General features: G+C 42.9%; 1 protein-coding gene across 2 annotated transcripts in view; it reads right to left on the bottom strand.

The window, feature by feature from the left end:
- Positions 1-15,900, bottom strand: part of LOC137261114 (prestin-like) — a 47,447-nt gene that overhangs the window by 30,618 nt on the left and 929 nt on the right. The window contains exon 1 of one of the 2 annotated variants that reach the window (XM_067798798.1): positions 161-263. The exons of the other annotated variant lie outside the window; for it this stretch is intronic. Within the exon in view, the coding sequence (XP_067654899.1) occupies positions 161-202 (42 nt within the window). The 5' untranslated portion in view covers positions 203-263. Of the gene's footprint in view, positions 1-160; positions 264-15,900 lie in introns of those variants that run through there. 2 annotated transcript variants of the gene reach the window in all.

Raw genomic sequence — 15,900 nt, 5'->3', positions numbered from 1 at the left:
CACTGGGTAGAACGTGTATCCGAGGTCTAATCATCCCTGTCATGGCTACAGTATATGGGATGGGCCAGTGTTGTTTTAACTGTCATTTACATTATAAAATATGGATCGTTACGGGTCGTGTGGTTTTGCTATTTTGTTGCGATAAGTTAAACAAACTCACCAGCAACACTTCCTTCTCGTCTGTAACATTTTTCAAATCCATGGTTGCAGTCCTCACACCTGAGATCGCTATTGATAAACAGAGCTTTGCAGCAGCGTGGGCTTCAGATTACACTGTCGACCGGGGATTCGTGCGTATATCCTGGAGTTACGTGCCATCCAGTTACGAAAAATAGCACCATTGAAGCGTGCTTCACATATATGGATATCATAGGACTGAAAGGCTATGAATCGAAAATATATCAACAGGTTTACCCTTTATGTAAGTGATAAATGTGGAACGTTCTCCATTTTATTCATAGCTGTATATTTGTACACCTGCATAATTGCATCTCTTGGCTTGGATATTTGATTATTGCAGCGGTTTGTTATCAGTGTGACCTTCTTATCAGTCATGATTAAGTGCGCGTTTAGTTTTTTCGCTTTACAACTGGAAGCTTTACAGGGGTTCACGTCACCGTAACTAATATGTTCTGAACACAACGTGGAAATTGACTAACAACCTTTACTTTCTTTATCGATAGTGAAAGTAAATGTGAGTTTGAAAACTGCACGCCCGTTCCTGTTTACAAAGAGTTTACTCTTCGCAGACTGTATGAATACGGTTGACGTTAAGAAACTATTGAGTGAGTGAGTGAGTTTTTCGCCGGTTTAGCAATATTGTAGCAGCATCACGGTAGGGGCACCAGACATGGCCTTCACATATTATGTCTAAATGGGCAATCGAACCCGGGTCTTAGACCTGGCCAGTTAATGCCTTAACCACCAGGCTATGCCACCGTACATATATAAGTGGCGGCTATTTCTTATCTTCCAGGTGAACACAGGGTGTGAATACAAGGAGTGAATAGACCAGTTTTCCGCTTTTTATCAGGAAGACAGATGACATTGCGTTCATAAAAGATACTTAATTATCAATTCGGAATAATATTCACATTTCAATAAATGGCACGCCTCATTTTGATATAGTGAACGGCCTCTAGATGCGTTTTTAATTCAGTGAAGTATTTCAGCTGCAGCACAGCGTGTCATGAAAAGCGAAAGTCCTGATCAAAGTGTGTCCCATGGATCCTCCTGTTTGAAAACCAAAGTTCAATGGAGTGTTGAATGAGGGCGTTATGGTTGTTATATTGTAAACAGTCACGAGGGAGCACAGGTACAAGCATGTGCTTCCACCCTGCATATTGCCATCCTGTTGGAACGAGGGAGTATAGGTACAAGCATGTGCTTCCACCCTGCATATTACCATCCTGTTGCCACGAGGGAGCACAGGTACAAGCATGTGCTTCCACCCTGCATATTGCCATCCTGTTGGAACGAGGGAGTATAGGTACAAGCATGTGCTTCCACCCTGCATATTACCATCCTGTTGGAACGAGGGAGTATGTGCTTCCACCCTGCATATTGCCATCCTGTTGCCACGAGGGAGTATAGGTACAAGCATGTGCTTCCACCCTGCATATTGCCATCCTGTTGGAACGAGGGAGTATAGGTACAAGCATGTGCTTCCACCCTGCATATTACCATCCTGTTGCCACGAGAGAGTATAGGTACAAGCATGTGCTTCCACCCTGCATATTACCATCCTGTTGCCACGAGAGAGTATAGGTACAAGCATGTGCCTCCACCCTGCATATTGCCATCCTGTTGGAACGAGGGAGTATAGGTACAAGCATGTGCCTCCACCCTGCATATTACCATCCTGTTGGAACGAGGGAGTATAGGTACAAGCATGTGCCTCCACCCTGCATATTGCCATCCTGTTGCCACGAGGGAGTATAGGTACAAGCATGTGCTTCCACCCTGCATATTACCATCCTGTTGCCACGAGGGAGTATAGGTACAAGCATGTGCCTCCACCCTGCATATTACCATCCTGTTGCCACGAGGGAGTATAGGTACAAGCATGTGCTTCCACCCTGCATATTACCATCCTGTTGCCACGAGGGAGCACAGGTACAAGCATGTGCTTCCACCCTGCATATTACCATCCTGTTGGAACGAGGGAGTATAGGTACAAGCATGTGCTTCCACCCTGCATATTACCATCCTGTTGGAACGAGGGAGTATAGGTACAAGCATGTGCTTCCACCCTGCATATTACCATCCTGTTGCCACGAGGGAGTATAGGTACAAGCATGTGCTTCCACCCTGCATATTGCCATCCTGTTGGAACGAGGGAGTATAGGTACAAGCATGTGCTTCCACCCTGCATATTACCATCCTGTTGCCACGAGGGAGCACAGGTACAAGCATGTGCTTCCACCCTGCATATTACCATCCTGTTGGAACGAGGGAGTATAGGTACAAGCATGTGCTTCCACCCTGCATATTGCCATCCTGTTGGAACGAGGGAGTATAGGTACAAGCATGTGCTTCCACCCTGCATATTACCATCCTGTTGCCACGAGGGAGTATAGGTACAAGCATGTGCTTCCACCCTGCATATTGCCATCCTGTTGGAACGAGGGAGTATAGGTACAAGCATGTGCTTCCACCCTGCATATTACCATCCTGTTGCCACGAGGGAGTATAGGTACAAGCATGTGCTTCCACCCTGCATATTACCATCCTGTTGCCACGAGAGAGTATAGGTACAAGCATGTGCCTCCACCCTGCATATTGCCATCCTGTTGGAACGAGGGAGTATAGGTACAAGCATGTGCTTCCACCCTGCATATTGCCATCCTGTTGGAACGAGGGAGTATAGGTACAAGCATGTGCTTCCACCCTGCATATTACCATCCTGTTGCCACGAGGGAGTATTGGTCCAAGCATGTGCTTCCACCCTGCATATTGCCATCCTGTTGCCACGAGAGAGTATAGGTACAAGCATGTGCCTCCACCCTGCATATTGCCATCCTGTTGGAACGAGGGAGTATAGGTACAAGCATGTGCCTCCACCCTGCATATTACCATCCTGTTGGAACGAGGGAGTATAGGTACAAGCATGTGCTTCCACCCTGCATATTGCCATCCTGTTGGAACGAGGGAGTATAGGTACAAGCATGTGCCTCCACCCTGCATATTACCATCCTGTTGCCACGAGGGAGTATAGGTACAAGCATGTGCCTCCACCCTGCATATTACCATCCTGTTGCCACGAGGGAGTATAGGTACAAGCATGTGCCTCCACCCTGCATATTGCCATCCTGTTGGAACGAGGGAGTATAGGTACAAGCATGTGCCTCCACCCTGCATATTGCCATCCTGTTGCCACGAGGGAGTACAGGTACAAGCATGTGCCTCCACCCTGCATATTGCCATCCTGTTGGAACGAGGGAGTATAGGTACAAGCATGTGCCTCCACCCTGCATATTACCATCCTGTTGCCACGAGGGAGTATAGGTACAAGCATGTGCCTCCACCCTGCATATTGCCATCCTGTTGGAACGAGGGAGTATAGGTACAAGCATGTGCCTCCACCCTGCATATTGCCATCCTGTTGCCACGAGGGAGTACAGGTACAAGCATGTGCTTCCACCCTGCATATTGCCATCCTGTTGGAACGAGGGAGTATAGGTACAAGCATGTGCCTCCACCCTGCATATTGCCATCCTGTTGCCACGAGGGAGTATAGGTACAAGCATGTGCTTCCACCCTGCATATTACCATCCTGTTGCCACGAGGGAGTATAGGTACAAGCATGTGCCTCCACCCTGCATATTACCATCCTGTTGCCACGAGGGAGTATAGGTACAAGCATGTGCCTCCACCCTGCATATTGCCATCCTGTTGCCACGAGGGAGTATAGGTACAAGCATGTGCTTCCACCCTGCATATTACCATCCTGTTGCCACGAGGGAGTATAGGTACAAGCATGTGCCTCCACCCTGCATATTACCATCCTGTTGCCACGAGGGAGTATAGGTACAAGCATGTGCTTCCACCCTGCATATTGCCATCCTGTTGCCACGAGGGAGCATAGATTTCGCTTTTCAAAACCTGTAACGCATGTACTATAAAAAAAGAAAGAAATTCGTGAATTATGTCAAACGGCGATGTAAAACAAACAGTTTAACTGTAAACTGAGACTTTTGATGAACTGTCAATTTCCAGCATATGATATAATGCTGCTTTGGCCTTGTAGAAGTTCTTGTAAAGTCCCCCAAGTGGAATCGCCAACAAGCAGACATGTTTAGATCTTTTTCCCTCTATGTATAAGGACCTAATGAACAATTTACACAGCTCACGTTAAGGGATAGCGCCAGGCTGACTCGTTTATCTTCGGTACACTTACGCGACAAAGTCCTTCTTGATATGACAAATACGATTCAGATGAATCAGTCGTTTGTACGATTCCGACTATCTTAAACACAAGCGTTTATGACTGACCGTTACAGACTTAAATACCATAAGACTGTAGAATATGAACTTATAATAATAGCAAATAGCACGAAGAAACCTTAAAAATACTAGGGGTAGCTGAAAAGTTAAAATCCTTATGACAAAACATGATGTACAGAATATCCTTCACGGTTTGCATGTACTAATGAGTATCACATTAAAGATCTTTGTGAACCCATCCCTTACACTAGTGTAGCAATTGCATGCACAAACGGTGTCCGGTTGTTGTAATTCCTTTACATAATATTCCAAAGATACTGAACATATGAACTAAAAAGCAATTATCACCATTTCCTACAAATGAGGATTGATAGTGATAAAATACCCTTTCACCGGGAGTAGTATGTAATATATTATCAACTGTCTGTTGTAATCCTCAATTCTTAACCTGCAACCACCACAATTGTGCATATTTAACCCTTTGGTTCGCTTGATATCTACTGTATTGTTCCAGCCACTTCATATTCACGATACATACTGGTTCATGTTACAGTCACACTTTAAGAGATTCCGTCCTCTGTCACTGGATCGGTCTGCGTAGGTGGACACAATTGCACCAACTGCGTGATATGTATTACATGGCATTCGTAACATCTGTGATCAAAGCTGGTCTTACTTTCTTTCTTTATTGTAAAAAGATTCCTAATTGAAACTGACATTTGAAACAACCTGCGTTCGCGGTGCATTCACAAAATCACTCAGATTACTGCGGTGTCGTCGGCAATCAGGGGCTCAGTCGTTACAGCGATGCACCCAATGTCAAGAAACAATTGCGCGAAGCATGGATCAAGGTAACAGAGGGTCACATTCCTTGGTGTCTATATATCAGTTACTTCATTATACAAGCTTTACATGTTCTGCTTACACCCCGCATGTTGTCATCCGAGAAGTCTATGTGGTACAAGTATCCTTTAGATTGTGCCTTTAGTTGTATTTTTTTTATTTTGCGCGTCTGTGAATGACAAGCAAACTGTAGAGAGAAGAATGGATGGCTGGTTTGTTGTTTAACGCCGATACCTGAAGATAAGGCCCTGCTGATATCCCTCATTGCTCCCTCATATGATGGTACAGGAAAGCAGACGACACCTCAATCCCGACGATGACCTGGAACACCTCCTCGGTCACGTCATTTCTCAACAACCCTGTATGCAGTTAACAGTGAAAGAAGAATCTGACAACAAACTGCCTTTCCTCGACGTCCTGGTACAGGGAAAAGAAAACACTCCACACTCTCCTCCTGTATACTTTCTCCTTGTCACTATTCCCTGTATCACATGCTTCATAACGGTGTTAGTACCAACACCGAAAAGTCTTGCAATAAAGAAGCTGACCATCTGACTTGTTTTTTTCCACCTGTATAACTTCTAAACTGCCAGTCAATGATGAACTTTGTAGTGCTGATCATATCGATCAGTCATTAGTTAGATAATTTGTTATTTATGCATTTGTTATCGAGTGCGTTTATTTTCTGAGCGCGCTTTTAGCAATATTATAGCAATATTACGGCGGGGAAATCAGAAATATTCTTCACACATTCTACCCATGTGGGGAACTGAACCCGGATGGCGAGCGAGCGCTTTTACCACCATCGTCCCGGTTAAAACTGACGTAATACAAGGTGATATAAAATATTAAATGTTTTCGGTATTGTTCGTTAATACTGGAAGGCGTTAAACATTTCCTTTGCTTGGGACACACCTGACTCACCCACCTGCAAATGTATTGCACCAGAGATCATTAGGGTTGTGTTTAAACCTGAAGAGGTGTCGTCATAAAGCCATATCAGACATTATCAGTTGACAATGTAAGTGGAGAGATGCACACTGGAACTGGTGCCGTTTCCAGTATCCCTGCAGACAGGGTGACCATGCAGATACTGCTGTTCAGGTGCTACCATAAGGCTGAGATAATAGCGGAACACATTTCTGGTGACATGTCCACAAACCGTGAGTGAGTGAGTGAGTGAGTGAGTGAGTGAGTGAGTGAGTGAGTGAGTTTGTTTCACACCGCTTTTAGCAATAATCCAGCAATATCAAGGAGGAGGACACCAGAAATGCCTTCACATATTGTACCCATGTGGGAAATCGAAGGTGACGAGTGAATGCGGGGTGACGAGTGAATGCCTTAACCCTTAGAGTACCGCACCGACCCAGGAGAGCAAGAAACAGGAGCGAAACCTGGTAAAGACGCGTGCTACTGCTCCAGATATACTGAGAGACGTCTGTCACTGTTACAGATGTCGTTGCCTCAGATGAAGCAGTTGAAGAGAGTGATGTCACTTGTTTTGTTCCAAACACTGATAGAGCTGATAGAGCTGATGTTGTTCCACGGAAGTCAACACGACTTCAACAGCCTCCACATTAGGTGCGTCCAGGGCAGTTTGTGTTTCTCATAGCACAACAGACTCGATGGTAAACGTATAACAACTCATATCCCACAACCACACTCAATGAACTTGGCGCTGTTCTCACTGATGGGTTGATCAACGTATCAAGGAGACGAAGAAACGCATTTCTGGTGGTTTTACCGATTATTACAGGGATTGGCGGGAAATGCAAATTTGACCCTCAAACACCTTAACGATTCGCCATCTCACCGATTGTAATTCCACACTCCCCAAGAGACACGATAATATCATGTCCAGTTGCAAATATCATACACAGCATAAGTTATGTTTTGAGATTCTCAATTTACATGTAAGGAGTTATGCATTTGTCCACAGCAGACGACAGGTAGAGAATGCTTACCTCCCCTCACGAATTTTCAGGTTTTTGAAGTTGTCTGTAAGGCTTGACAATAGAACTCTTAATATTAACATTGATACGACTAAATTTCTTTTTCCGTTGGGGTTTCACTATGGAAACCACCGTCATCGATTCCCAACTGCGCAGATCGATGCTCATGTTGTTGATCACAGGATTGCCTAGTTCAGACTCGATTATTTACAGACGTCGTGTCGTCGTATCCCAATTGTGCAGATCGATGATCATACTGCTCGTTACTGGATTGTCTTACTGATTATTTATAGACCATCGCCATGTAGCTCGAATATTGTAGAGTGTGGCGTAAAACTAAACTCACTCACACTCACTATATCTGTTGCACTATAACCTGATCTTCATTTTAAGCCTGATGAAGATCATAGCATGGATGTATTACTGCCTATGAGGTGGGTACAGTTCCATCAGAGTACAGGTGCACCAGTGCATATGGGACATCAAGCCGTTCAGCGTTACAAAATCCAACTTCCAACTGCACATGAGAATAAGACATGTGTCTGACCTTTGCGTGCAGCTTAACAGACAACGTGATGAACAGCTGAGTAGAGGACGGTATAGTATTTACCCTACTACTATCAATGTGTAACCTGCAAGTCAAGGCTTCCCATTATTCATGCCACCATCTCACACCCACTGACAGAATCTAATCTTGCCTTTAGTCCCTGGTTTCAATTTATTTATTTTCTTGTAAACCCAGCCACAAGAATGTGCATGAAGCAACAGCGATATATCCTAGAGTCGCACCAAGAAATGATACGCACAAGAAAGGCATGATCTTGCGGGTACCTCTGGGGGCTGGGAGGGCAGGTGACTGCAGAGGAAAGTGAAAGATTTCTTCAGATGGTCCAGTTCAGTGCTGTGGGCATCTTGGTGGCAATGGTGGCTCGTTTTTTCTGGGGTTGAGTTGTAGTTGAGGAGATCCGTACAAACTTATTCGGGCCATCCGATTGGTGGAAAATTAAAACAAAATACTGTAAGATTTTGTCCGTTTACTAATGGACGCGAAATATGAATTTTGCAATACTCCTTCTATTTTGGATGATGTACGGAAATTGTTCAGTTTACGCGGTAAAATCTTTTATTTAGTACTTGGTACTGTTTCTAAGCGATACAAGCCCCTGTGATAAAGTACATGTGTCACAGACCAAAATCATTTCAATAAATACTTTAGATAGTCAAAGGACCTAGTTTTTTCAACATGTATCTAAAGTACACCGACACTCTATCTCCTTTGTCTGTTTAATGTATTCAGCAAACATTCAGTGTATCCCCTCTTATCATAATCCCGACTACCCTCCACCTCTCCGGGCAATGACCTTGCACAACATGACGTAATATTCCCATCTATAAAACCTGACTGACACCATCAGTCAGAGAGACCAGAGACGACACAAGCGGACAACTAGTTTTGGTTCCACCTCACCAACGACTACGTCCACGATGAAAAATCGCCTTGAGACTTCTGCTTGAGTAGGTCTTCGCACCGGGTACATTGGCCATTTGGTTCCGACGTGCGTTCTTTCATTTGAATGAAATCAGCTTTTACCACATCCCATAATAAACAAGAAAATTGAAAATTTCTTCACGCCTTTGGACTTAAATTAATCGAATTACACCCGATGCACCCACACATTACCAGGAATCTTACTGATAAACCTCCAATGACGTCACTCTATTGTTATCACGAGGCAATATTTCTGGTAGTATCCCCCCGATCAGGGGGCGTAACTTTAATATCGTCCTCCTGACCCTGAACTCTGAATTATTACTTGTCTTGTCATATCAGAATATGTTCGTAAAATATGGCACTTTTGACAATTTCGATTTAGTGCCGCAACCAGGTTTCGTACCCGTATCCCTTCTCATACTAGCTTGAGGGTTTTATCCACTAGGCTACAGACAATCGCTGAGAAGATTGTGATTGTTTCTATGTATGAACCTATGAACCATGTGTTCCTCGCAAGCAGGGTAGCGCGAGCAGCGCAGGTGCAGGACACGGGTAGCGCGAGCAAGGCGAGGCCTCGACTCATTCCAGTTGATTTTCATCAGAGAATGTCAAATGCTGTTTCTGAAGATTATCTTCGGTCGGTTTATAAGTTGGAGAAAGCATGATCCGTGGGCATTACGAATATGTAAGGATGTTTAACATACTTACTTTTTCTTAATGCCCCCGGGTCTTGCTTTATCCTGTAGGTAGATCTAATGACCTGTGTAATAGTGTAATATGTCAAAAATGTCTTGTCATCGTAAACAGATTAAGTGTCAGATTCCAAACTGAAGGTGTCTGTTCAATGGTTGTCACGCCCTGCCATAACCTGTCACACAAACCCTGTTATACAAACCCTGTCCAGGTGTATTCCGTCATGCCATGCAAACGCCTTGCTTTTATTATGTAAACAGGGTATTCATTTCAGAGCCCCGACAAACAAAACCTTCAAATAATCATCATCATCATCATCATCATCATCATCATCATCAACATCATCATCATCGTCGTCATCGTCGTCGGACGCAATGGAAGTCTATTTCCTGGTATTTACCACTATTGATTGCAACGTTGTTCATATTTTGCGAGTACCTGACAATCTGAACAACGTAATATCTTCAAAGAGTTGCTACAGGGCTACAGTTTACATCTCTTTGCTCGTTCGATCTATTGGGTACATGTCAAGCATTGGCACAGTGTGTCAAGCCCATTTCTAGTGTTTCATTTCTTACTGGCGGAATATTGCTAAAAGCTTTGTAAAACTAAACACGCTCATTTAGACACAGTTGATTTGCATATGCCTGATCTTTACTGTCTGTTTCGAAGTTTTCAGTAAGATTCATGGTAACAGGCAGTGGTTTGGAACCATGGCCGACATGTTTCAAGCTTATATATGTGTTAGCTGTCCTTATCAGTCGGGAATGTTTCAGTCAATCTTATGACAACATATAAAATTAATTTTATTTTTAAAACGTAACATTGCTGGTAACATAGAATGATAATATAACTGTTTAGAGGCTTCAAAAGACAGTGACATGATCATTCACATAATCACTAAATATATCGCCACTATTAGCATTCGGAAAATGTCATCTCTCAAATCTGCCCAAAAATCCCTTATTTCTTTCTATCCTGATAAAAAATGTGGGGGATATTGTATTTACAAGATTGATAAAATGCAAATGATGAAGCCAAGGAGGAAACTGGTGATGAAGAGAAATTGAAGGGAAAGTGTGACATTTTATTCCATTCCTTTGGAAATGTTTAATCTGTATGGACATACATTACTTTTTCTCATATGCATTGGCATTGGAATTGGCCATTGGCATGTTCACGAAACGGAACATACCCTACCTTTGTGATTGACATACCGAAACAGGAGTTTCATTAACCTATCCACTGACCTACTTTTCAGCCGGTCCGAATTTTTTTGTGTGAAAGTGAAAATGGACATCGCACAAAACTCTGATTACACTGAATTCCAATTTCTTGTTTCATAGGAAAATGGAATTTACAGATGAATTTTAAGTTTAAACTTATTTCTACATTTTATGGCGAGGTGCGGGCTGCATGACCTTAACTAAGACGTCACAGATTGTCCCTGTTTGATGAGGTCTTAAAATTATTCACAATGCATCTGGCTTACTGGTTACACCTGTTATGTGTTTTTTTACGCTTATTCAGAGTTTTTCTGTAACGCACAATGAGACTGATATATGTTTATTCCCGTACAAGACTGCCAAACATTTCTAGCGGTAGGGCCTCGTTTTGAGATTTCCACGATTTGTCAGAGCACGCTGTACAACAAAGCACGCTGTACGACAGAGCTCGCTGTACGACAGAGCTCGCAGTACGACAGAGCTCGCTGTATCGCTTGTTTGTAAGAGTTAGAAGGAGCATAGTGTTGCAATATGTAAGTGCTTAGATGTATCAGATCATACTGATAAATATTTATATATCTGTATCCAGTTGAATGAATTAGTCTAAAATTCTGGGCTGGTTATTGCACTAAGCTGCGCAATAGGACGGAACCCAGTCAACGGGAAACGAGACTGTTGTGTAATCAATGTTTACACTTGTTCTGAAAGGCTGTGCGTATTCCTAGTACATGACCCAGATAGTAAGCAAATATCTCTTACACAGTGTTCAGAAAACAAAACTAAAGCTATTTGTAAACATGCTATCGTGCATACTTTATGGAATAGAAGAATATGTTTGAAAACCGACCCGTCCCTCTTGAATGCATATCGCTGGCCGGTTTACCTTCATGTGATTATCCCTATCTTAGTCCGAAGTTTGTATTGAATCTGGGCATTCTGGAGTTTGTCTTGAACTTGAAAGGCTATGCGTACGTTGAGCACATGACCTAGATGGTGAGCAAACATCTCGTACACAATACATGGAAAATAAAGCCCACGCTGTTTGCAAGACATGCAATCATGCATACTTTGTAAAATGATCCCTCTTGCATGCAGGTCGCTGACCGGTTTAAATTAATACGGTTAGCCCTGACTTAGAAACCTAGATCATAATCCGAAAATTTAACATTCAAGGAATCCCACTAACAGAGATCTCCATGATATAGTGCTGGCTGTATAGAGTACGATTAGAAAGTATCAAATGTCCTCTTCGTAAAGTAACTTCAGTTACTGATTCTACGATAAGCATTCGAAGCCGAGAATATTTAAATTTATCCTTTTGAAACAATATGAAAGAGCAAAAAACAGATGGAAATGTGTTTGCTGTGTGACTCTTTTACTTCTCATTTTATTGAGCCGTCTCTCTAGTAGGATTTGTTACCAGTGTTACCGACTCTACCATATAGACCCAAGAAGATGGTAATGTAATATACTTCATGCATTGGGTGGCCTAGTAGTTATTCGTCAAGCCGGGATCCGTGTTCGGGTCCCCACATGGTTACAGTGTGTGAAGCGCATTTCTGATGTCCCCCGCTGAAATAATGCTAAAGGCTCCCTCGCTCACAAAATCCTTTCCGCATCCACAAAACAATAGTTTTGAGTAGATTGTAATATCATAACTTTGTCATTAGCATGGGTTCGCGAATGGTGAGCATATCCCGTCCATTCTGTGGTACTCGTATAAACACATGCAGCGGCTAGTAAACTGTTCATCTAAACGTCCACGGGGACGCGTGGTTCAAGTCAACATAGGAAACGGCTTTACACACTATTTTCACACTATGCATAAACTTTAATTCTGTCTCATACGCATGTAGATAGAGATTCGCCAGAAGGGAAGAACAAACTGGTGCCCATTGGGATAACTACTTCATGTCTCAACATGTACCTTTCTTATGTCGATGATAGCAATGAGAAAATCCAGCATTTCAAAAAACATAGGAGTAGACTTCAGATGACACATGAGTTTATTTTCGACAAAGTGTCCTGAGTCTGGATATATACATATGTATGTAACTATATAGGTGTCTCGTATTAGGTTTTCCTCGGGTTTGTGGACTCTTCTGACAAGTTCTGCCCATTGGCAGATTCCCACCCATCCCGCCCCTTTTTGTCCTGGATGACCCGTGGAATCGGGTGTAGACGGAGTGTCTACCATTCCCTACCCTTCACTCCCTTTCTCAAGAGTGTCCACCCCATCCCCTTTCTCAAGAGTGTCCGCACATCCACCCACCTTTCTCAAAAGACTGCAGCCGCTCCTGCTGCCTCACCGTCAATAAAAAATCCCTTCCGCACCCATAAGAAATCTCAGCTGAAACCGATGTCGACTAATATACTGAGTCAAAAAAGAAAGTTCACATTCTTTCTTCAGGGCACTATAAAAGAACAAGAGATGGTAAGATGATTAAATTGTTATTGATGAGATCTGTGTGATGTACTCGATACACTAAAAGTGCCACAATCAGTTCCATTAGGCTACACCGCCGTTCCAGAACATGGTTATACAGAATGTCAAATTACAAAAATATAAATTCGAAATTTCTTAGTTCAATATTGTGTATGGCCACCCCACGCATTCAGCACTGCCAAACACCGCCTCCTCATCGACTGCCTGATGCTTGTGAACACGTGGTTCACATTGCAAATTCTGAGGTTGGTTCCTAAGACCACGAAGCCTTCTCCCAAGTACATCCCAAACGTGCTCTACTGGATTAAGGTCAGGGGACCTCGATGGCCAGTCCATGACGTTGATTCCAGCGTTTTGAAGGACATTTCGTATCAACATCGCGGTATGCGGAAGAGCATTATCATGCTGGAACTGTAGACCTGGGCCATGAGCCGCCATGAAAGGAACGAGTTCAGGAGTGAGCAACTGGTCGCGGTAACAGCAGCTGTGGGGTTTCCACGGATGACCAGAAGTCGGGAACGGTTGCTCCCACAGAAAGCGCCCCACGCCATGTAACTTCCGCCCCCGAGTCTGTCGACTTCCTGTGCACATCGGGCATACCGTTCACGATGTCGTCTCCAGACTCTGTGCCTGCCGTCCGCGAATCTGAGGGTAAACCTGGATTCATCGCTAAAGACGACTCAATTCCAGTCTCTCTGGGTCCATCGGAGGTGACGTTGGGCCCACACCAAACGTTGACGTTGATGAAACGGCGTCTATATTGTCCCACGATATGGACGTCGAGAATGGAGATTGGCAGCCTGCAACCAATTTCGAATGGTCTGTGAGGACAATCGACCTATAAACATCTCAGCCCTGGTACGTGTAGCCGGCAGAATTTGTCACGTCACTCGTGGACGACCCGACCTTGGGAGATGGGAAGTGGTGCCAGTTTGTTGTAGACGACCTCGCAAGTCATACGACGGCTGCATCCCATTGCTCTTATGACGTCAATAACTGATCTTCCCGCCTGTAACATGCCAACGGCACGTTCACGTTGCATATTTGACAATCGTGTACCGTTAGAAATGTGGTTTAAAAGTGTGGGGTTATTTTTTCAATTCTTGAAGCCAATGCAAACGCGTGCAAATAAAGAAAACTTCGATGCGTAGATCACGTGATCCACCTCACGAGCAAAAATTGATTTGGCACTAACGTTATTTGCACGACGAATGGATGAGTTTGAGCTGGTTTTGCGAACGTTTTTCTGAAGTTTCTTTTTTGACTCAGTAATTGGTATATTATTTTGATTATCTCAATATATGAGATGGAAATAACAGCCGGAACAGTTACAGTTAGGGTTGAGAAGAAGAAGAATACTATGTATGAGGGATAGCGAGACATGTTACTTCCTAGTGATCTTTAAGGCAAAGGAAATCGAGCTATTTCTGAATACGTCTCTAACGACTGACATACACCAGACTACAAAATGTGTTTATGTGACATCTACTGTTTAACAGTGATTGGCGTTATTTCTCATATTTGCAACATGTACATATCATTCTCACTGTACATTCATCCTTGCATGATTACTCTTTCTTCCACCACTGTATCCAGTAGCGGTATTCATATAAGCTTGTAACCCGTTAAAGTCTGGGGTAGAATAGACCTTCAGCAACCCATGCTTGCCACACCCTTGAAGGTCCGGGGTAGAATAGGCCTTCAGCAACCCATGCTTGCCATAAAAGGGGTCACAACTGTAGGACATGTTCCTGAATAAACATTTCAAACAATGTGTTTAGATTTAAGCATTCCCATTTCAAACAATGTGTTTAGATTTAAGCATTCCCATTTCAAACAATGTGTTTAGATTTAAGCATTCCCATTTCAAACAATGTGTTTAGATTTAAGCATTCCCATTTCAAACAATGTGTTTAGATTTAAGCATTCCCATTTCAAACAATGTGTTTAGATTTAAGCATTCCCATTTCAAACAATGTGTTTAGATTTAAGCATTCCCATTTCAAACAATGTGTTTAGATTTAAGCATTCCCATTTCAAACAATGTGTTTAGATTTAAGCATTCCCATTTCAAACAATGTGTTTAGATTTAAGCATTCCCATTTCAAACAATGTGTTTAGATTTAAGCATTCCCATTTCAAACAATGTGTTTAGATTTAAGCATTCCCATTTCAAACAATGTGTTTAGATTTAAGCATTCCCATTTCAAACAATGTGTTTAGATTTAAGCATTCCCATTTCAAACAATGTGTTTAGATTTAAGCATTCCCATTTCAAACATTCAGCGACCCGTGTTTGTTGTAAGAGGCGACTGACGGAATCAGGTGGTCAGGCCCGCTGACAGGATTGACACATGTCAATGATCCCAAATGCGCAGATCGATGCTCATGTTGTTTATCACTGGATTGTCTGGTCCTGACTCGATTATTTACAGGCCGCTGCCATATAGCTGGAATATTGCTGAGTGCGAAACTAAACTCACTGACTCACCACTCACCAAATCTCACTTTTTGCAACATGTATATATTATTCACATTGTACATTCATCCTTGCATGATTACCTTTTCTTTCATTGTATCCAGTGGAGGTATTTATATACGTTTATTTATCAATAAGGTTCCTTTCATTGGAAATAAATATGTACAAATCGTACCAGACTGCACGATTCTCCTAAGCAAAATTAGCAAGATAAAATGTTTGAAGTATATAGTGCTTAAAACAAATAGTACATCCTACATTTTGATAGTCATTTCTAACTTAAACGTGACGAGGTCACTTTATGTGTGTTTAAGAGACACCTT

This window comes from Haliotis asinina, chromosome 14, assembly GCF_037392515.1.
Source record: "Haliotis asinina isolate JCU_RB_2024 chromosome 14, JCU_Hal_asi_v2, whole genome shotgun sequence".
In the NCBI taxonomy this organism is placed as follows: Eukaryota; Metazoa; Mollusca; class Gastropoda; order Lepetellida; family Haliotidae; genus Haliotis; species Haliotis asinina.
This window is presented reverse-complemented; position numbering and strand designations above follow the sequence as displayed.